Here is a 24207-nt window from a genome sequence, read left to right as displayed (position 1 = left end):
GTCCACAAATCGCGATCTAGTAAATTTAAAGTGGGGTAGCGTTGTTCTCATCGAGTAGTCAATGTCTAGATCGCCTTACCCAAACAAGTGATATTAGCCCCACCAGTGAATATTTTCAAGGAGAATCTGGACCTTCACTGGAAGCCAATTTGTCAGGATTAACAAGGGTTCACCGACCTACTATCCTTAATACTGGAAACTGAAGACTGAAACAAATTATTGCGATAGCGTATTTTTCAAACTGTACGTTGCGTTTGGAAGTTCTGTTTTTAATGGTCATCAAGCGTTCATTATAATTATTCTCAATCAACTTCCTGATCTTTGACATGTGAAAATTCCAAAATATTTTTTACTTTGTCAACTGTCCGTGTTTTATCGTAAGGTTTCTTTCTATTCACTTGTGTGATTTTAATATTTAGACAGCATGCACACTTGTAGTATTTTTTCCCCACTTAGGTGTCTTTTGCGTCTCTAAAGCCCATCACTTGACTTGCGGTTTTGATGTGTCTGTTGTATGAAGTGTTAAGTGTTTCGGATAATTCGTTGCTTCGTGCGATGAGTTCCTCAACTTTGAGTAAATTTTCAGGACATATCATGGGAACTTCAAATGTGTGTTCAGAAAGGCCCTTATACAATGGTAAGACTACGTACAATTAGTTCTAGGAACGGCTTTTTTAGTCTTGACCAACGAACATGGAATGGAAATTGACATTTTTTATTATGCAATGGGGGATGAGGGGAGTCTGCTCATTCAGTGTTAACACTGGATGGGTTACATAGTTCAACATAAAATGAAGATTAATGTTAAAACTTAATTTATGGACAGCCTTTGAACAATGTCAAGGTGAACTTAAAATACTTCACCTACTAGCTAGCGTCTAAAGAGGGTTATAATTTAGTTTGTGGAATTATAATTGGGACTTAAAATTGTATGTTAGGGTTAAATATTAGAGTTAAGGCTTTTCTTATGAGGGCCTCACCCCAAGCCTTTGACCTAGAAGTCTAGCCCAAAAGGCAGTTGGGCAGCGTCAGGAGATGCAGTTCTATGACACATGGTGACCATCAATAGGTGCATACGACATTCGTTCCCTCAGGACCCTGGAGCCAGCCCATGTACACCATTGGTTTGGAATCAGGGTTTTTCAACTATCCTAGATGTATCCTCCATATTCGCTAATCCGGTTAAAGCACCGGATATTCGCTTTTCGTCCTCTCACTTTGGTAAACAACACTCGTGGTGCGAGAAGGAAGTGAGTAGGACTTCCTTGGTAGTGGCTGTATTGATGTTACCATGTGAGAGCATTTCGTATTCTGCTTGCTGTCAAAAATCTTAAGTAGCCCATAGATTTTAGTTCTACAGATTTTCGAAGCCTATAGATTCTGTCAGCTTAAGTAATTTGTCAACTTTGTGTTTTTCGACCACAGCCCGATTATTGTTATTTAGTTTAGTTTTTAATCCGTACTTATCTAATGATTTGTACTTTTTCTCAACAGTATCAACAGGTTTGATACAGATAAACGTTTGTCACTTCATAGTACAGTTATTGAAGTAGTGTAGAACCGAAACAACACTATGATTTCACTTGGTCCTTGTTTTTACTAGCTGCTTAAACACCAACAGCATTGGAGTTTGTGGTTTGATATCTACCACCCGTTTTATAAGGAGAACTTTCCGCGGCAATAATGATCAAATCTTCACCATGCAGTACAAAGAATCCAGTAAACGACTAAGATAAGGTACAGAAAAACCATAAAAATGATTCGAAAAAGAGAAAGCCATACAGAGTACCGGTTTATGTTGAACACTGGAAAGACCTTGAGTTTTTATCAGTCAGTTATGTATCTATTTTGGTCGGTCATTCAGTCAGCTACAAAGTAGGACCAGGCACATATATGCATCGGTCCAAGTTGCCATACCTCATTAGCACAGCAAGATGAACACCGGATTCATAGAATCAGTTAATTCAATCGTGTAATATATAAAAGAAAGATTTTATGTAAGGATGTAGTACAGGAAGAAAGGATTGGTTGATAGGAAGAAAGATATGAGGCGATTTTCATCTCATAGTTTAAGGGAAGATAGTGTGTGCATCTACGCTAATGTGATCGATTCTGAGCCAGTATCCAACCATTGGTTACGAAAGTCACGCGGACCCTAACCAAGTAGTCTGCATCTACCAACATGGCTCAGACCAGAAGTTAGTGACTTCAAGGACTGATGCCACGTTTTGGTCTGGCCGCCCCTTACTTTCTTCCAACCATCCAATACCAGTCAGCATTGCGCGTCGTGGTAAACGGTGTTCAGGCATACGTTACACGTGGCCTAACCATCTGTCATTATTATTATTATCATTATTATTTGAACACATAGATATTAGCACAAGGCGACACCAAATATATATGCGCCACAAAAATCTCATTTGATTTGTGTGGGGGCTGTGATAGTGCCAGGGGGCCCAAACCGAATCAGGTGGTTCTCTTATGGGGCCACACCCGGAGCCTTCGACCTAAAGGTCTGATCCACAAGGCAGTGGAACAACATAAGGAGATGCAGTTCCATGGTAACCGGTGACCAACGATTGGTTCATACTCTATTTGTTCCTTGAGGATCCTAGAGCCAGCCCATGTGCACCATTGGTTTGGAATCAGTGTTTTCCAACTCCCCTAGGTGAACTCTCCATGTCCACCAACCCAGTTAAAGCACCGGAAATCCGTTTTTGGTCCTCTCAATTTGGTAAACAACACTCGTGGTGCGAGAAGGCAGTGAGTAGGACTTCCCTGGTAGTGATTGTATGCCTGTGGCCATGTGAGAGCATTTGGAGAGAGAGAGGGAGTGCCGACCTTCACCACTCTCGGCCGTACCAGGGCATTTGGGGGTGCCATCTCAGTCGGTGAAGATTCACAACCTCATCAACTGATTTACCCTGCGTCTAACCTCCCTATTACTTACCCGGTGATCCATCAGTATGTCTATGATGAAGTTAAACAAAAATGGAGAAAGTGGACAGCCTTGACGGACACCACTCGAGGTTGCAAACGCAGATGACAGTTCGCCATAAGCTCTGAATCGATTAATAGTGTTCGAGTAAAGAGCCTTCTTAAGGTTTATGTACTTGTGAGGTAAGCCTTTCAGTGAGGAACACTGCCACAGAACCTCTCAGTCTATAGAGTCAAATGCTGCCTTCTAAGTCAAGAAAGACCACCATTGTCGGACGCCGATAAGTATGCCTGTGTTCTAGAACCTGACGAATGGTGAATATGTGGTCGATGCAGCCACGACCAGGTGTGAAGCCAGCCTGATTTTTTCGTGTTTGCAGTTCACGTTTCTTTGTTATGTGCCCAATAATTATTGAGGCTAGTATTTTAGATGCTATGTTAGTCAAACTAGTCCCTCTATGGTTGTCACAGGATGATTTTGATCCTTTCTTATATATTGGGACAATAAGTGATTGCGACTAGTCAGATGGGATAACATCCAACTCCCAGATTTTAGCTAAAATATTAGTCAGCCTAATCACCGAAATTGGACCACCATCCTTGAAGACCTCTGGAGCCAATCCATGTGAATCAGCTGCTCTTCCTCGTTTCAGATTAACTATAGCCTTTTGAACTTCAGCTAGAGTCGGGGGACCTACTTCAATGTTCCATTCACGCTAGCTGGGAATGTTGAGTAATTGTAGAGTAGCTGAAGGCCAGCCGAACTGTACTCTAAAATGTTCCGCCCATCGTTCTAACCGTCTGGGCTGGGAGCAGATAAGTGTCGTCCTTTTCCGACATAGTTTCACTTACACTTGACATTTTAGTCCTTGTTTCTTTTATGAGTCTGAAGAGCTGTCTTGTGTTACCTATAGCCGCCGCCTTTTCCATCTCTTTCACTTTCGTTGCCCATTACTGCTCACGGTCGTCCCTTAAGCTTTTGGTTAACCTAGATCTGATTCGCTTCTGCTCATCATCGTGTTCAGAGCTTGATGGGATGAGTTTACGAGTGCAATAGACCTAGAAGGAATCCATTGGTTTGTTGTAACCCTTTGGTTTAAATCACTAATAGATGTCACTGCTGTTTCCACAGCTGTTTGTATATCTTTCCAAGCAACATCTGGGTCAGCCTCGTATTCAGAACTACCTAAGTGTGACCTCAGTTGTTCCTGGAATCTACTTTTGGCTTTCTCGTCACTCAATTCAATTCTAATGAGTCTTTTTAATGTGGCTTTTCTTCGACCAGTGAGGTGAAAGTAGATGCGTGTCCGTATTAGGGCGTGGTCGGAATCCAAGCAGGCATTCCAGAACGAGCGATAATCTTCTATCGAGCATCTCTGTTGATGACTGATGGCAATATGGTCTATTTGAGCCCATTGTTGGTTTGGTGCAGGGGGTCGCTATGTTATTGTCTAAATATTTTTTCAAATGGGTGTTATGATTTAGTTGTCAGGATATCTTTCGTGTTACCTAAATGAAAATTACATTGTAAATGTATGCTACCTCCAAATTCAAGTTACAATTTACAAGAAAACTCGTAGACATGTTACATGATTCAGTACTATCTCACGGCTCTGGCATTTATTTATTTTAACATTCCAGACTTCTACTCATTAGCTTAAACTAATGCAAATAGCTTTGTTAGGTGATTTTAGTACAACGTGATTTCTAACAGGCTTATTGTTTGATCCCTGCTGGGAAATCAGGTTGGTATTTTTCCTTTCTAGTCAGCTACTTTAAGCTCCATTTCTCTTTTATTGTGAAACTCAAATTAGTTTACATATATTATCTCCGAAATTTCCTAGAAAGTGTTCCGGGTAGTTATACCAATCGAGTGAGGTTTAGTTTTTGGACGAATCCCAATTGAAACTTGGTCTCTTTTTCAACAAGCAAAATCAATGACATTTCCAATTTGTACAGAAAGTAATCACGCTCCATTTAAAGATCAGATTGACGATGAGACCGTAATGTTTGATCTGGACATGAGCGTGGATACTTTGCCTGATACACCCCTAAAGAATGATGATGGTGACTCGGACACACAAAAGACTCGGGTAATGCTCTCATAATATTTTAATAGATTGTATTTAGACGAATCAGTCCAGTAATTCTCTTTCCGCCACTCCTTCAAGACGTGAAAGTAAAATGAAGTCAGATATGTCTCGTTCTACTTCCATCTCAGGACTTACGGATAATGTTAACTTGGAGGACATTTATGAGTACGACTGGGCTGATAGTGATTCTGAATCACCTGGTGGAAAACATGAGAAGGAGTCATACATAGTTCAAGAAGTTCTTGCTGACTTTTTAAAGGTTGGTTTTATCTCTTACTTACTGTCGCTTCTTTCGTTCTAGAACTCAAGGTATTAATACTGTAATATTTTTATTAGTCGCAAATGTTTAGTTTAGGTGTCAGGGGTATGTTGGTTTATCACAGAAATAATCCTTTAGTTATTTATGACTGACGTTCTATCATCTTTAGTTCTACATCTTTCTGTTATTGGGTTCTCGTTTCTCGATGTATATTGTAGTAACTTCGGCTGAAATATGAGCCTAAAGATCTATTCAAATTTTGCTGAAATTTGGGGAAGAATAGATCAACTTAGCTTCTGCTCTTTTCAGTGCGTTGTGGAATAGCATTGCAGTAAATTAATCATTCAAAGGCCGAAAGATATCTGCAATAAGACACAAAAAAGGGATAAGGTAGGAAGGCATACTTAGTAAGAAACAATCAGTTTATTAGAATAAATAAAATAATAATCAGCACAATATTTCAAGAAGTATTCTCTCTGAATACTAGTCATCGTTGTTTATTCTAAACCCCATATTAACTTCTGCGGTTTCTACACTTTTTACATTAGAGGACAAAAAAGTTATGATAAGTTTTTGTTTAAAACTGTAGAAATATATCTACGTAAGTGAAACAAATGGTTTTTATGATAAAGTTAAGTTTTTGATGATGAAAACTCCATTATCTGTAAATTTCTACCGTTTTGATTGATTGCAGTATAACATTTTGTTTATGGCAGTTATATTGTTTACTAGATATTTTGAATTACCGTTTGTTTTGTAACGTGTAGCTGTAGCTAATCCATATTTATTTAAGTCTCTTTATTCGTATGAATGGATGAACGTGAAGTCATGGTTAACTACAGTAATCAAAGTATCTCAGCAATAGTATGATTCACTGTTTGAACGATTTTTCGTAGGTAAAATATTTGGATAAATTTGTAGTTTTTTTCATATTACGTTTTATTAAGAACCTTTGTATGTATTTTGTAATGGATTTTATTCCTAATTTTGTTTCTATCAGGTTTTCAAGCAGTTCCGTTGATTAACGTTTTTCCCTTTTTATTAGGTTAAATCTTTTAAACGCAAGTACCCTGATCTAGCTAGGCGCGCTATGGATGCTTATGAACGATCGTGGTTGCAACAAGAGGGGATTGTTCCCGTTGGTCGTGCAGACCTTGGTCTCACAGCACTCAAAACTGATGATGTTATGAAGCTTTTGCAACAGGATTACCCAGAGATACACATTGCTCTCACGGATTTGTTTCGTCGACGAAAATTTAAAACGGCTGTCGAGAATCAAAAGCGTCAGTATGAAGTGAGTTTGAATAGTAGAAATCATTTTCTTGACCAAACGGCTTCTACTTTACAATTTTTAACTAATACAGCACCCAGCTGTGATTTTTTTAGGGGAATTTGGTTGAAGTGGTTATCAGCGGGCACTCTTAATGAATTTTGTTCACTGTATCTAATGAAAGCACACTAAGGTATCAGCGAGTTCTTTGAGATGAAGAGGGAATCCTTAGTTGATGGAATGTGCATACATAATACTTTGTTTGGTGTTATGTATTGCTTAGAAAATCGTGGTCTATAAAATCAAATGATTCTGTTAGGCTAAATAAAATGGATTGTATTTAGATACGAATGATTACACATATTTTCAGGAATTCCGAGGGGAGTGACTGTGTTTACCACACCTTTCATCAGATTCCGTTTGATTTATTTTTCCCAGAGAGCTGTCAAATTTTAGTTATAATTAGGTTATGAGATTTTAGGTCACACGTTTTGTGTGATTATTAGTAGTCATACCTGGTTTTCAAGGTTTAAGTGGATAGATTAAATGGAAATCATCTACATGGTGGTTGTAGTTCGACATTTGTAACTGAATGATATTATGCATATCAAATAATAAGATGAAGCCAATTTTCGACTCATTGAACCTTGTATGTTTATTAGTTTTCTGTCATTTGGAAGGCAGATAAATGTACACATCAATCTAAGGTTACTGAGATATAAGGGTTTAAAGAATATAGTGTCCCTGGCTTGAGAACTATCATCCTTTAGTTACTTAGATTCCTTGTATCATAATCTTTTCTGGAATGACTTTAAATTCTAAGGTTTGGGTTGAACCTATGTTTACGGTGTTAATTCTTTACATAGGCTGCTCGTATTGAACGTGGAGAGGCTCGAGCTGAAGCAGCTCGCAGACGAGCGTTAGATTCTGCTGCCGATTACAATCATCGCCTGATTACCGAACGTATGAGTTCAAGACGTTGTTATTGGGATTTACAGACAATGCAAATTCACATTCCCCAGAGAATTTATAAGTTATTAGAATACCCAACTTTTCCCAATGGTGCATATCCTGTGGCAGTCATACCTGGACAGTTTGCAGAATATTTTATGAGCTATACTCCTGAACAGTTATCATACCTTCCATTATCACGTGTTTTATATCCACATCCACTACGAAAACATAGAAATCCACCTCCTCTCCCCACAACACTTCGATTTGGTTCGATTAAGCCGAAAGTCAATCCACCTACTATGACCTCTTGTGATTTCGGTGATCAAAATTCATTTGGTTTAGACCATTCTAGATCTATTGACTCTTTAAACCATCAAACCACAAGCTCAATGGAAGGTCTTCGGACTAGATATGCAAACGGATCACTATTATCAAGTGGGGTTGCTAAGTAAGACTCTGAACATTTACAGTATCGCTGAATACTTGCATTTTACTTTAATTTTAACGTGTATAGACTTTTTCGTAGGACGTCCTGTTTAAAATTTTCACTAAGACATTGATCAGTTGTTAAAGTAGTAAAGTGATACAATGCTCAAGAATTAAGCCTATCGTTCAGGTCCTAATTGATTAGAGACTGAGTGACCTATAAACTATGGCATTTTATCATATTTAATTCGTATTAATATTCTGTATATATGTCATTGTATTACATAAAAAAACTAATTCTTTTGAGGTCTCATTCAGGAAGGCTGCTGTGCAAATCGGACTTCTCCCTCTAGTTAGCAAAGAGGAAAGAATATGATAGACGTGGAGTCGTTCACTGTATTGAAGTTGGAGTTGAAAAATATTAGCTTATTACAAATATGTACTACAGATGCGTTCGAAGAAGACATGAAAACGCTAACTGAAACATATTAAACGGTTTCCCATTGACATTTACAAATCAGTATAAAAGTCAGTTAACATCAGAACCAATTCTTAATTCTGTTGCGTAAAAAGGTTTTATCATTCAGAGAAGAGTCGAGCAGCATAATTTTGAAATAGAGACTAAGAGTACCCATCGAGGTTATGCACTGTGCTGCTAAATTGGTTATCATTGAAAAAAAATAAGGCCTATGATTCCACAGAGGCCTAAACTTGTCACGTCCCACTATATTTACCACATGTTTCTGTGGACACACGCATGGGGAGGAGTGATCGAACAAGGAATATGGAACATGTACCCTAATGGCTCCAGATCCAGTTAGTATCAAATTCTCCAACAAACGTAGGAAATAGGAAACAGGCCATATGATCAAGATTAACACAGCTCTTGAAATATTGCATAGGAAATGTCAAGAGTGAATCACGTCCATCAATGTTTTTCTTTCCTTTATTTTTATTTATCACTTTGAAATATTCCCATATTGTAAATTTAGAACAACATATATAAGCGAACAATATTGTTTTCGACTAGATCCTCATCAGGCTTTACTCTAATATACAGTAATATTTATATGCATATACGAAATTATTAAACCAATCAAGGTAGTTTATAAGTCAATGATAACAATGGAAAAGATTACATAATAAGTAAAATGTGAAAAGTACAAATTGATGGTGTGACAACAAGTGCATTAGTTTTGATAAGCAATAATAATAAAGGTTCAAATCAATGTTACATAATGGGAAATAGGTCAATGATTAGAAAAATATAGAAACTGAGATAACAATTATAAAATTATAAGATGAAGTAATAAGAAATGTTCAGATAATTGGACCATGAAACGTATAGTTGGGAGAAAATAAAGTGGTAGGAGGGTGTGAAGAAAAATAATAAACGAAGAGAAAGTTAGAAAAGGAATAAATAAATAAATAAATAAATTCATTTATTACTTAAGGCCAAGGGAGAGATAAGGGAGTTACAAATTTCTTCTGAACACAAAGACTTGGCTTGTTGGCTCGGATTCCTATAGCTTCTGCTATGTGTAAGAGACGAGATCGAACACCATAAGGAAAACTAGTGGGAATCCGGTAAATAACTTTGAACGACTTGTTTCTGTCCACTACATGACCGCTATCGATCAAGTGTGATAGAACCGAGCTGCGTATTGTTTTGACGTAACCTTTTCCTAACCACGAAGGGAGGTGTTCACTAACTCGTTGGTTCAGTTGCCTGGTAGTGCGCCCAATATAGCTTTCTCCACAGGAGCAGCTGAATTCGTAGATACACATAGAAGTGGCGTAACCCGGTAACTTATCCTTCAATTGCGGAATCACCATCGATCGGGTAGAATACGATAGGCAGAGGTTGGCAGCATTAAACGTTCTCTTTACTGATCTAGTCAATCTATCCCGTAATACATCGCTAGCCAAATCACCATTGAATTGCAGTTTCAAGAAAAGCGGTTTCTTACTAGCCGTCAGGGTCACTATTTTCCTGTTTTGTACGCGCAAGTGTTTCTTCAGGAAACCCAGTGGATATCCCAATTCAATCAAAATATTATGAATGTGTTGTAATTCTCTATCAATAGTGTCGACTGAGCATATCTTAAGAGCTCTATTTGCAAGACATTTGACTAAGTTTCTCTTATGATGAAGAGGCACAAAGCTTAAAAATGTGTGTATTGGCTTGGAGAAGAACTTTTTCTATACACACCCCTGCTGATAGAACCATTTTCTTTTCTACTTAACAAAACGTCCAGAAAATTTAGTTTGTTATCTATTTCCTCCTCACATGTAAATTTAATAGCAGGATGTTTGTCATTAAATAGTTCCAGTAGATGTTCTTTTCTAATGTTCTGATCGGCAATGATGAAAGTGTCATCAACGTAATGACAGTAGAAATCCAGTTTATTGATAACCCTCTTGAGAGGTCCGTTTTCTAGTTTCGTCAGAAGAAAATCCGCAAGGATGGGACCTAGTGGCGAACCCATCGCTGTACCATCAATTTGTCTATAATATGTGTTATTGAAGACAAAATGGACATTCATTGTGCATTTTAAAAATAATTCTTCAAGACTAACCCCAGGAATTCCAATATTGATTTGTTTTTCCTGCAGTTGTTGGCACACAAAATCGATAGTCTCTGTTAACGGTACATTGGTGAACAGGGAAGCAAGATCTAAAGATATCATTCATTTCCTATTTAAATTTATATGTTCCACTTTAGATATGAAATTGAAGACGTCTTTCACGCTTCTATTGACGACTAATTTGTGTAGGGGGTTTAGGATACGAACTAGCCACTTTGCAGTTTTATGATAAGGCGAATTATACATATCTAAAACTGGACGAAGAGGAAGACCTGTCTTGTGAACTTTAGGTAAACCATATAGTCGCGATGTGTTCGATCCAGTAGGCTTGAGTGAGTCATGTAAGTCAGGAGTAAGAATACCTTTATTTTTTAATTCCTTCATCATTGCCGATCAGAACATTAGAAAAGAACATCTACTGGAACTATTTAATGACAAACATCCTGCTATTAAATTTACATGTGAGGAGGAAATAGATAACAAACTAAATTTTCTGGACGTTTTGTTAAGTAGAAAAGAAAATGGTTCTATCAGCAGGGGTGTGTATAGAAAAGTTCTTCTCCAAGCCAATACACACATTTTTTAAGCTTTGTGCCTCTTCATCATAAGAGAAACTTAGTCAAATGTCTTGCAAATAGAGCTCTTAAGATATGCTCAGTCGACACTATTGATAGAGAATTACAACACATTCATAATATTTTGATTGAATTGGGATATCCACTGGGTTTCCTGAAGAAACACTTGCGCGTACAAAACAGGAAAATAGTGACCCTGACGGCTAGTAAGAAACCGCTTTTCTTGAAACTGCAATTCAATGGTGATTTGGCTAGCGATGTATTACGGGATAGATTGACTAGATCAGTAAAGAGAACGTTTAATGCTGCCAACCTCTGCCTATCGTATTCTACCCGATCGATGGTGATTCCGCAATTGAAGGATAAGTTACCGGGTTACGCCACTTCTATGTGTATCTACGAATTCAGCTGCTCCTGTGGAGAAAGCTATATTGGGCGCACTACCAGGCAACTGAACCAACGAGTTAGTGAACACCTCCCTTCGTGGTTAGGAAAAGGTTACGTCAAAACAATACGCAGCTCGGTTCTATCACACTTGATCGATAGCGGTCATGTAGTGGACAGAAACAAGTCGTTCAAAGTTATTTACCGGATTCCCACTAGTTTTCCTTATGGTGTTCGATCTCGTCTCTTACACATAGCAGAAGCTATAGGAATCCGAGCCAACAAGCCAAGTCTTTGTGTTCAGAAGAAATTTGTAACTCCCTTATCTCTCCCTTGGCCTTAAGTAATAAATGAATTTATTTATTTATTTATTTATTCCTTTTCTAACTTTCTCTTCGTTTATTATTTTTCTTCACACCCTCCTACCACTTTATTTTCTCCCAACTATACGTTTCATGGTCCAATTATCTGAACATTTCTTATTACTTCATCTTATAATTTTATAATTGTTATCTCAGTTTCTATATTTTTCTAATCATTGACCTATTTCCCATTATGTAACATTGATTTGAACCTTTATTATTATTGCTTATCAAAACTAATGCACTTGTTGTCACACCATCAATTTGTACTTTTCACATTTTACTTATTATGTAATCTTTTCCATTGTTATCATTGACTTATAAACTACCTTGATTGGTTTAATAATTTCGTATATGCATATAAATATTACTGTATATTAGAGTAAAGCCTGATGAGGATCTAGTCGAAAACAATATTGTTCGCTTATATATGTTGTTCTAAATTTGTCACTTTATATTTTTCCGACTTCCTGCTTACTTTACTTACTTTCGCCTGTTACTCCTAATGGAGCATAGGCCGATGACCAGCATTCTCCAACCCACTCTGTCCTCGGCCTTCTTTTCTAGTTCCATCCAATTCTTGTTCATTTTTCTCATGTCTATCTCCATTTCCCGGCGTAATGTGTTCTTTGGTCTACCTCTTCTCCTTTGTTTAGCCTTGAGGATTCCATGCGAGGGCTTGTCTTGTGACGCAGTTGGGTGCTTTCCTCAATGTGTGTCTTATACACTTCCAGCACTTCTTCCTAATTTCTTCCTCCGCTGGGATCTGGTTTGTTCTTTCCCACAGTTGGTTGTTGCTAATAGTGTCCGGCCAACGGATCGGAAGTATTTTGCGTAGACAACTATTAATAAACACCTGTATTTTCTGGATGATGGCTTTCGTAGTTCTCCAGGTTTGTTCCCCATACAGTAGAATTGTCTTGACATTTGTATTGAAAATCCTGACCTTGGTGTTGGTTGACAGTTGCTTTGAGTTCCAGATGTTCTTCAGTTGTAAATATGCTGCTCTTTCTTTGCCGATCCGCGCCTTCACATCTGCATCAGATCCACCCTGTTCATCAATGATGCTGCCCGGATATGTGAATGTTTTTACATGTTCCAAATCTTCTCCGTCAATTGTGATTGGATTGGTGCATTCTGTGTTGTATCGGAGAATCCTGCTTTTCCCTTTGTGTATATTGAGACCTACTACTGCTGAGGCTGCTGCCACACTGGTCGTCTTCTCCTGCATCTGTTGTTGCGTTTGGGATAGAAGGGCCAGATCATCTGCGAAATCCAGATCGTCCAACTGCATCCTAGATGTCCATTGTATCCCGTGCTTCCCTTCAGACGTTGACGTCTTCATGATCCAGTCGATCACCAGGAGAAAGAGAAAGGGTGAGAGTAAGCAACCTTGCCTAACACCGGTCTTCACTTTGAACGACTTTGTCAACTGTCCTCCATGCACGATTTTGCAGTGTAATCCATCATATGAGTTCTGTATGATATTGACTATCTTCTGAGGCACGCCGTAGTGTCGAAGAAGTTTCCATAGTGTTGTTCTGTCCACGCTATCAAATGCCTTTTCGTAGTCAATGAAGTTGATGTAGAGTGATGAATTCCATTCAATTGATTGTTCCACAATGATCCGTAGAGTTGCGATTTGGTCTGTACACGATCTATCCTTACGGAATCCTGCCTGTTGGTCTCGAAGTTGGGTGTCTACGGAGTCCTTCATCCTGTTTAACAATACCCCGTTGAAGACTTTTCCCGGTATTGAGAGAAGAGTGATGCCCCTGTAGTTATCACACTTGCTGAGATCGCCTTTCTTCGGTATTTTGATCAGAAGTCCTTCTTTCCAGTCTTTTGGTACTTGTTCCTCATGCCAAATCTTATTGAAGAGAATGTGGAGTATCCTTGCAGTTGCCGCTATGTCTGCTTTTAGTGCCTCTGGTGGAATGTTGTCTGGTCCTGCTGCTTTTCCACTCTTGATTTGCCTGATGGCCGTGATGATTTCTTCAATTGTTGGTGGGCCAACATTGATTGGGAGGTCCGTGGGTGCTGCTTCGATGTTGGGTGGGTTCAGTGGAGCTGGTCGATTCAACAGTTCTTTGAAGTGTTCTACCCACCTGTTTTGTTGCTCTTCAATGTTGGTGATTACCTCGCCTTCCTTGCTTTTCACTGGTCGTTCTGGTTTGCGGCGATTTCCAGAGAGTTTCTTTGTCGTGTCATACAATTGTCTCATGTTTCCTTCTCTTGCAGCCTTTTCCGCCGTCGTTTCTAAATCTTCCACATATTTACGTTTGTCGGTTCTGATGCTCCTCTTCACTTGTTTGCTTACTTCTGTGTATTCAGCTTGTGCCTTGGCTTTTTCTGCTCGTTTTCATTTATAAATGCTTTGAAAAGTATAGGCATGGTCAGAACGTGTAGCACAAACACGTCGCATTTTTTAAGCCTAATATTTGTTCTTATTATTCCATCATGATTTGTTAATGGGACTAATTGCTCTAAATTACCAAAATTCGAAAACGAAGTAAATCAAAACGAAAAGTTGTTTTCATTAACTTCATTATCATGTTCTAAAATTATGGGTCATTAATTATCGTATTACAATGTTCAAAATAAGCCATACATTAGTGAATTAGACAATTTTATGTCTTTAACGTTTAACATAGGATAATTCACTTGTGTTTACCTTACTTTGGCCATTATAATACAATCATTCAGTCATTATTAACATAGAGCCTGGCACATACGTATGTCAACTCAAGTTGATGTACCGGTGTGGGACAACATTTAGAGCAAATAAGTTCGAAATAATGTTTTAGCAATGACAATGAATAATACCAAGCATTGAGATTGGAAATTGAAAAAAACTGAATCAAAGCGTATAAACGAAGGAATACTGGAATTCAAAACAAGTGAAAAATAAAGAGTGGATGTGTCTGCATCATCATGAATTTCTAACAACACAATAACTATGAACTGATCACTGTAGAACCTTATGATAAAAATAACTATTCTTCTTAATATTTTCTGTTTTTAAATGTTCTATGGGGATTATTTGCTTATTACTTCATTTCTTCAGTTCAAACATGTTAGTTGGTGATAAATCATCGGTTTCTGATGTAGAAACAGATAAAATCAGTAATTCGATCTATCGACGATATAAAACAAATACAGAAATAAATACAGAAAATCCTATTTGTGTTGTATGTGGCCAATTAGCTATGAATTATATACGTTGTTCTGAGTGTAAATTAATTGGTCATCCAAAATGTTTGGATATACCTGATTCTATGCTGTCAGGTGTGAAAAGGTAAAACAAAATTTATTATTATTATTATTATTATTATTATTATTATTATTATTGGTTGTTTGAATCTTCTCATTGATATTTAGGACAGCGATTGATCATTCTTTTATTGGCACATGTACATCCTGTGCGGATCGCCTCAACATTACCTTAGGTCACCAGTGTTATGAGTGGAGATAGATGGTGTTTATTTGGGATTCATCAGCTGAATGTATCTGCAACCTAGAGTTGACGTTCACACGGGGACTTTTTATATTTATTTGAACACATAAATATTAATACAAAGAGGCACCGAATATATATGCGTCACACAAGTCACTTGATTGGTGTGTGAACTGTCATATTGCCCCAGGTGCCCAAACCGAATCAGGTGGTTCTCTTATGGGGCCATATCCGGAGCCTTCGACCTAATGGTCTGATCCACAAGGCAGTGGAACAACATAAGGAGATGCAGTTCCATGGTAACCGGTGACCAACGATTGGTTCATACTCTATTTGTTCCTTGAGGATCCTAGAGTCAGCCTATGTGCACCATTGGTTTGGAATCAGTGTTTTCCAACTCCCTAGGTGAACTCTCCATGTCCACCAACCCGGTTAAAGCACCGGAAATCCGTTTTTGGTCCTCTCAATTTGGTAAACAACACTCGTGGTGCGAAAAGGCAGTGAGTAGGTCTTCCCTGTGAGTGGTTGTATGCACGTGGCCATGTGAGAGCATTTGGAGAGAGAGTGAGAGTGAAAGGGGTGACTGACTCTCCCCGCCCTCGGCTACACCTGGATTGATCAATTGCAGTTTTAAATATCAATGGGAAGATCCGAACAACCAATATATATATATATATATATATATATATATATATATATATATATAAACAAACTAGGATTACAACTCATCTGATTTCACAAGCCAGTGGCTATCTTTACTCATTAGCTAAGTGGATAACGCGATAATGTTTGAAGCGAAAGATACTGGGTTCGAGTGCTGGAGTGAACATCGACTCTTGGATGCAGACACATTCAGCTGACGAATCCCGATTAAGACGAAACGCACATCCTGGATTGCATTGCTGGCCACCATTAGTTTCTGCTTAAATATTACTGATTTTGTTGTGAGAATAGATGGATAGTGGTTAGTATTTGAATCCAGGACCCGCGTTTCTTCCTGTTGGAGACTCATCAGCTTGATGCACCTTCACCCGTTGTTCACATTGAGACTCGAACTCAGTACCTTTTGCTTTAAACACCCAACGCATTATTCACCGAGTTGTGTCAAGGAATCCACTTAGGATGCATGCATACCAACTACGACTGACCAAAATTCAGTCCTATTTATCAATAATTAGATACTTCAAATCTTTCCTGAATTAATACAATTGTATACTTGAATTTGATTAGTTTCTCCATTCACATTGTAGTTTACTGTTTTGCTAATTGATATGTTAAAAAGGTTTTTTTACAATGATAATTATGGGTTAGTCATACAATTCAGCTCCTCAGGTGTGGAGTTTGAACACCTGCGACTGACTAGTTGAAAGCCGAGTTTGTGGAAACCGGGAAATAGTAGGATGACTGTTTAACAGCAAAAAAATAAGTTGATGATTCAAAACTACTTGAAGTAATAATAATAACAATAATAGAAAAATAATAATAGTGGGGGAAGCAGTTTATTTAGGAAAGATACATTTAGAAAGAATTATTTCAATTAAAGAAGTTACATTCACTATTATGACTTAAAATGTTGCATCAGGATCACCATTGACTTTTATTCTGAACCATGTCCGATAACATCTCCAGCTAGTGTTGCACTATCTCTAGGACCCCAACCAGGGAGTCGTGAAGGACCAGCAGAAGCCAGTCCTGTACAGCTTTCTTTCATACCATGACACTGTGTGCACTGATCACTTCTCCGATTTCTTCAATCTATTCCAGCGTCGGCAAATAATGCGCGATGTAGAACTCACTGGGACGACATTCGTAGGACATGTTCAGACCACCGAATTCTGTGTTTTATGATAGTGACACCGATTGAATTTTTATGGTTGTGCCCGAACACACGATGCCGAGTCTCTGCATTACTAACATGGTGCTGTCACTGGATTTCGGCACTCCTTCGAGTGGTCAGACACAGAGTCGTTTAACATCCTCAACCTGGAGAGGCCAGGTTTCACAAACATAGTGCGAATCTGCTCCCACCGACGCGTTGTAGATCCGACCTTCTACAGCCAGACTAACATCACGAAAGCACCAAAGATGGCCCAGATCGCTATGAGCCTCTCTGGTTATCACTATGCGTGAATTGATCTCATCAAAGTATTTCTAAATAGCTGATACTTTTTACAAGCATGATCAACAGAAAAATACAGAGTTCCACAATTTTTTCTAAATGCCGAGTGAACATATATATATATAGGAGGAATTTTCTATTTCTTTTTAATTTAACAATATGTAGAGCAATACTGTTGACATTCATAAATTTATGTCGCTCGGTGTATTTTCTTGTTTATTTTTAGCTATGATTGGACATGTTTAGAGTGTAAACGGTGTGTGGAATGTAATGACTCAGGTCAAGAAGATCAAATGATGTTTTGCGATCGTTGTGATAGGGGTTATCATGCATTTTGTGTTGGTTTAGGACGAATTCCTAATGGAAATTGGGAATGTTTATTATGTGAATCATTGCCAACTCCGCCTAGAAAAGGACGTCCTAGAAAAAATAGACCTAAAGACTCGGATGATTTACCATGGGGTTATAGTGTGAAGAAACCACGTAAATCAATATTGAAGCGGAAAATTTGTCGAACACCAGGTGTTAATGATACCAAAGACATATCTTTAGCATATAGTTCTTATCCATACGGTAGCGTCCAACCAATAGTCCCTGGTGCTGAATTAGTACCTAAACGACGTCGAGGCCGTCCTCCAACAAAAAATCGCGTTATTGTATCTCTTCCACCCCCGTCTTCTCCATATTTTTCGAATCCAATCAACTTTAGTCCTACTCGTTCAGATGTTTCTGTACCCCTACCAACCTCTCCACCTACACCATTATCGATCAAAGTGTCTATGATTGAAAGTGAACCTTCAGGACTATGTCCAGTTAACTCCATTCCAACTAAAATAGAATCCTTTGTTGCGGAAAAAGTTGATATTTCCGAAAAGTCTGAACATTTAAAACCGGATAACAATGATAGTATTATTAATAATAGTAGTACGGTCGATAAAACTGAAAATGACATTGTGAAACATGTTGGTGAAATGCAGATTCCTTCTTCAACAAATTCATCTGAATCAAATAATATTGAAAAGTGATTATTCATTTAAACTGTTAACCATCTTTTACCCTCCAGGCTTTGTATATTTATCCATTGTACTTAAAGGTCCCTAGTTTCATTTTTAATAACTAGTTTTAGTTATCTTTCTTTCCGTGTATTTGTAATAATGAAATTTATATTCTATATTTCAAATATGGTTGAATTTCTGAAATATATTTATTGTTATAAGTCAGTTATTTTGTTTGTTTATGGATTATTTATTTATTTAAACGCTAACATTGGTACAAAGGAGCATCGAATACATATACGTCACACACGTCACTTGATTGGTGTGTGAACTGTCATATTGCCCCAGGTGCCCAAACCGAATCAGGTGGTTCTCTTATGGGGCCATATCCGGAGCCTTCGACCTAATGGTCTGATCCACAAGGCAGTGGAACAACATAAGGAGATGCAGTTCCATGGTAACCGGTGACCAACGATTGGTTCATACTCTATTTGTTCCTTGAGGATCCTAGAGTCAGCCTATGTGCACCATTGGTTTGGAATCAGTGTTTTCCAACTCCCCTAGGTGAACTCTCCATGTCCACCAACCCGGTTAAAGCACCGGAAATCCGTTTTTGGTCCTCTCAATTTGGTAAACAACACTCGTGGTGCGAAAAGGCAGTGAGTAGGACTTCCTTGGTAGTGGTTGTATTGGTATTGTCATGTGAGAGCATTTGGAGAGAGAGTGAGAGTGAAAGGGGTGACTGACTTTTCCCACCCTCGGCCGTACTAGGGCATTTGGGGGCTTATGTTTATCAGTATGAGTTATTTGTGGAGATTGTAGTGTTTTCCCAGTTGGAAGCACGAGTCTATTTAAGTTATACCTATATATTGGTTTTCAATAGTGGACAAAGAGGCTATCCAATGCTTCTAGGTTTTCAATGGTAATCTAGCTTAGACTGACTTGTGATTTCAATTATGAAAAGATTTATTGATACCAGTTAAATATTAAAAACAAACATGAAGTTCAACGAAACGACCTCTTTCCAAGTAATTTATTATCAAACTGTACAATCATATACTAATATGTAATAATTCTGTAAAGACATAAAGAAAGAATGAACATGATTATTTTATAAATAGATTATAACACTAGATTATATACTGTTGTATAATTTCTACGGGGCATGTACAATTAATAAGAGTGTAAAATTATTTATTGAATTCTAGTGTGAATAAAGTGAAATAATTAAAACACTGTTAAAGGTATGTTATAACTTGTGGCCTATATGCCCTGTTAATGTATAATATGATGATACAGCTAATTAGAGAGCGACGAATTATCGATCGAACCAGTGACGCATAAAACACGTGCGAGTAGCCTAGAGTCCTTATTCGTCTCGCTTCCTGTCTAGCCCAGCCAGTGAAGTTCAAAACACCAATCTCAGCCTCTGCAATATGAATCGTTTATTTCAAACATACGGGGTTTATATTACCAATCAAACAGATCACAACGTACCATAAAATAGAAAATAACATTTGTGCAAGATTTAGCGAAAAGCGGTTGTGAATGTGGGAGGTAGTAATTGGTAGACTGTGTATAACTCAAGAATGGTAAATCGTATAATAATAGTTCATAGGTCAATATAAAGCTCATAATAAGAGGGACATGAATATGAATAGTTTAGTTATTTAACAATTATTCAATAAAAATATACGTATAGTAATGGTCTATAAATGGATTCAAAAGTTACCATTCATTATTCTCATCGGGATATAACAAGACAATAGAGAGGGGTTAAGTGAAGTGAAGTGATGTTAGAAACAATTATAAGTAAAATCATGGGGATATTAGAGGTAATTAGAGAGTGAGGACATTTTTTTCACTTACAAAATCAATGAAGTGAAAATAATGTTGGGTTAAGGTTATAGTAAAGACAAGGATAAGGACATACTTCTTTCTCACACAAAGTTCCTGCTTCGTTTCGTACATAGCAGAAACTTTTGTTATTTAAAGGAGTTAAATACAAAGAAATCTTGGTCGATGTGGACGAATCTTACAAGCTACTTTAAAATCGATATGTGGGTTAGTTGAGTGATTAGAGTTGACCAAATGTTCAGGGATAGAACTAACTAGTTTTCTCTCACTATCGTCGAACTATACTGAGATATGTCCTCGTATGCGTGTTGAAAGCATGCTTTGGCTACGATCTATGTACCTTGCTCCACAGGACTAGGTAAACTGGTAGATAAACATAAAGGCGATCAGATGAGTGAGCTTTATTCTTTACGGATACGAAAAACAGATTTCTGGTTGTAAATGTTAATTTCAGTTTAGGTGCATAGGACATTGTTCTAATTGCTAAAGATAACCAATTCTTAGGTTGATTATAAGTTGTTTCACTTTTAAATATTAGATTCATATAAAAAATATTTACTTGGAACTGGATTTTAGGAATCCTTTTTTCAAATTTATTTTATGTTCTTATTTAAGGAATAGCTTGGATAGTTGTTTCCAGTTGACTTTTTTTTCTGAGATAAGCAAATTCTTTCTCAATATCACAGATCTTGCATATTCGGTAACATGAAGAGTGAACAACATTTCTCTTTCTACTTAAAATAACTCAGCTATGGAATTTGGCTATTATTCACACCAAATAATGTTGTGTTGTAATATTTCTGTTACATTATCATGTTTAGTTATAATGAATATTTTCTCACGGAATTAATGTTTAAAATTTTACATACACATATCTATTATTGTTTGAATAATTTTTTCTGGTTAAGGTTTTTTCAGAGAGTTAGTTTTCTACGGGATAGGGTCGCTAACCCCATGCCCAACCCTCCTCCTTTATCCGGGCTTGGGACCGGCAGTAGCCCCCGGAGGGACTCCAGGCGGAGTTGACGAACATGGTGGGTCTGATGCAGATGTGAAGGCGCGGATCGGCAAAGAAAGAGCAGCATATTTACAACTGAAGAACATCTGGAACTCAAAGCAACTGTCAACCAACACCAAGGTCAGGATTTTCAATACAAATGTCAAGACAATTCTACTGTATGGGGAACAAACCTGGAGAACTACGAAAGCCATCATCCAGAAAATACAGGTGTTTATTAATAGTTGTCTACGCAAAATACTTCCGATCCGTTGGCCGGACACTATTAGCAACAACCAACTGTGGGAAAGAACAAACCAGATCCCAGCGGAGGAAGAAATTAGGAAGAAGTGCTGGAAGTGTATAAGACACACATTGAGGAAAGCACCCAACTGCGTCACAAGACAAGCCCTCGCATGGAATCCTCAAGGCTAAACAAAGGAGAAGAGGTAGACCAAAGAACACATTACGCCGGGAAATGGAGATAGACATGAGAAAAATGAACAAGAATTGGATGGAACTAGAAAAGAAGGCCGAGGACAGAGTGGGTTGGAGAATGCTGGTCATCGGCCTATGCTCCATTAGGAGTAACAGGCGTAAGTAAGTAAGTAAGTAATCTACTATTGTACAGACTGATATTCAGTTTGTTAGGAAGAGATTTCTTTGTTGAATTTCATGTTTTTAATTGTTAATTAAGTTTGTCATACCTTATGAAAAGGTACACTTCCCTGATCATATTTAATTGGCAAGATTTCTGTTTATTAACCAAATGAAGTTATGTACAGCAGTTCGCTCTCTTTAAGATAATAAAGGGAACTATGTGTATGAAATTTCTCAAAATGCGTCTCCCTGCACAGTCATTCAAGTCACTGAATCGCCTGGTGACAATACGCTGCAGAATATCGAGGGAAATAACACGACTTAAGTTTTTTGATGAATGTCTCAAGTCATGCCGTTTTCCACTTCAGTTCTTAAATTCTTTACGCTCATTTAAACTTCCGCCTTCTCTTGAAAGTCTTCGACGCATCACAAAATCTCACATTGAATCAACAAATTTACTGATTGAACGTTTGAGGGCAGAAACTAATGCCTTTGATGAATTAATCAACAATCTAAGTATCGTATGTCGCATAAAATTTATCAACTTTATACAAGATCTGCAAAGCAAAATATGCAAGAATTTCCACGTAGCTTTGTCAAAGACTCTGTCAAAGGAACACTTATGTTTTGGCTTTCCGGAAAACCCAGAAAAATTTCTCTATAATCTATCAGCAATGAAGTTAAATCAGATAGAAACAGAAGCCTTGTTACTTGGATTTAAATTTCATATCCCCAAAACACATGCCGACAGAATCGACACAGAAACTCAATTTGAGAATTTATTTGATCAAATTAAAGAGCTGCACCCAGTTAGTGAAGAAAAGAAAGGCTGGTTTAAATCTAAACTAGTCGATATTGCAAACCAATATCTTGTTTCACCCGCACCACAGTCTAGGCTTTTATTCAAAGACCACCAAACAGCATTACGAAATATTAAACGAAATGATGATATAATGATATTACGGTCAGACAAAGGCTCAAGTGTTGTTCTAATGAACAAAACAGATTATGTCTCTAAGATGAAGTCCATCTTGAATGACCATATGAAATTCAAGTTAGAAAAAAGTAACAAAGACTTAACTGATTTCATTGAGAAAAGAATCACCAAAGTACTCAGCGATCTTCTGAAAAAGATGATCGATAACTCTACTTACAATAATCTACGACCTCGTGGGTCTCGTTTGCCCCACATGTATGGGTTACCGAAAATACATAAACAAGGTTATCTTCTTAGACCTATTTTGTCAATGATCAATTCACCATACCACAAAGTTGCACGATGGTTGGCAGATAAGTTAGAACCAATGCGTCAACGATTAGCCACCTATACACTAAAGGATTCATTTGTATTTGCTGACAGCATGAATCACATAAATATTGCTGGTAAGTTTATGGTTTCTTTTGATGTAACATCATCGTTTACAAAAATACCACTTCTTGAAATCATAGACATAATTTGTCAACATTCTGACATTCTACCTCTACCAGTACCAGAACTCAAACGACTATTATTCATTTGTACAAAAGATGTTCAGTTCCAGTTCAACGATATCATATACAAACAAACCGACGGTGTAGCGATGGGAAGTCCGTTAGGTCCTGTCCTAGCAGATATTTTCATGGCTAACCTCGAAAGAACCAAACTCAAACGAGCGATTGATGAAATGACGTATTATTCGAGGTATGTTGGTGATACCTTCATCGTATGTAATAATCACCAACATGCAATAAATCTGCTACAGTTTTTCAACGAAGCCCATCCAAATATCCATTTCACTATGGAACATGAAAAAGAAAACAAGTTCCATTTTCTCGATATCGCGATGAAAAGAAGAAAGGATGGTACAGTTCAACGTTCAGTTTATAAGAAAGACACATGGAATGGTAGTTATCTCACTTTCAATAGCTTTTGTCCAATCAGTTACAAAAAGGTACTGGTCAAAACACTTTTACAGAACAGAAAGAATATGTACTTCCGATACACTAGAAGAGGAAGTTATGAATGTTAAAAAATGTTTACAGAATAACGGATACCCACTGAAATTTATTGAGAAATATGGCAAACGTGAAGATAAAAAACCCGAAGAAATTACAGCAAATAAAAAGCCTATTTTTATTCAACTTCAATTCAAAGGTGACGATGTCACAGGATCAATCAATATGAGACTAGAAACTGCACTGACAAGAACTTATCCTGCAGCGAAATTGGTTGTTCTGTCCAAAACAACATGTTCTTTGACACAATCAAAGGTCGACAGGAATCCCTTTCATGTTACCACCAACTGTGTATACAAATTTACATGTATCTTACAAAGCAGTTACATTGGTAGAACA

General features: G+C 37.6%; 1 protein-coding gene across 1 annotated transcript; it reads left to right on the top strand.

Annotated features, from left to right (window-relative positions):
- The first annotated feature begins 218 nt into the window (after positions 1–218).
- Positions 219–19845, top strand: PHF10 (PHD finger protein 10). Its single transcript, XM_051213874.1, has 6 exons — positions 219–5030; positions 5068–5289; positions 6335–6583; positions 7426–7961; positions 14916–15146; positions 17651–19845. The coding sequence occupies exons 1-6, from the start codon at positions 4875–4877 to the stop codon at positions 18447–18449; spliced, it is 2193 nt and encodes a 730-aa protein (XP_051069889.1). The 5' UTR covers positions 219–4874; the 3' UTR covers positions 18450–19845.
- Positions 19846–24207: the final 4362 nt, after the last annotated feature.

The sequence above is a fragment of the Schistosoma haematobium genome, chromosome 3, assembly GCF_000699445.3.
Source record: "Schistosoma haematobium chromosome 3, whole genome shotgun sequence".
NCBI classification, from domain to species: Eukaryota; Metazoa; Platyhelminthes; class Trematoda; order Strigeidida; family Schistosomatidae; genus Schistosoma; species Schistosoma haematobium.
Note: the sequence above shows the minus strand (reverse complement) of the source record. Positions and strands in the feature narration are given on the sequence as shown.

Bases quoted from the DNA above. Each gene is read 5' to 3' on its own strand.
- PHF10 (XM_051213874.1), top strand. From the start codon at position 4,875: ATGACATTTCCAATTTGTACAGAAAGTAATCACGCTCCATTTAAAGAT. The intron at 5,031-5,067 runs GTAATGCTCTCA...GATTGTATTTAG, and splicing joins CGGACACACAAAAGACTCGG to ACGAATCAGTCCAGTAATTC. The intron at 5,290-6,334 runs GTTGGTTTTATC...CCTTTTTATTAG, and splicing joins TTCTTGCTGACTTTTTAAAG to GTTAAATCTTTTAAACGCAA.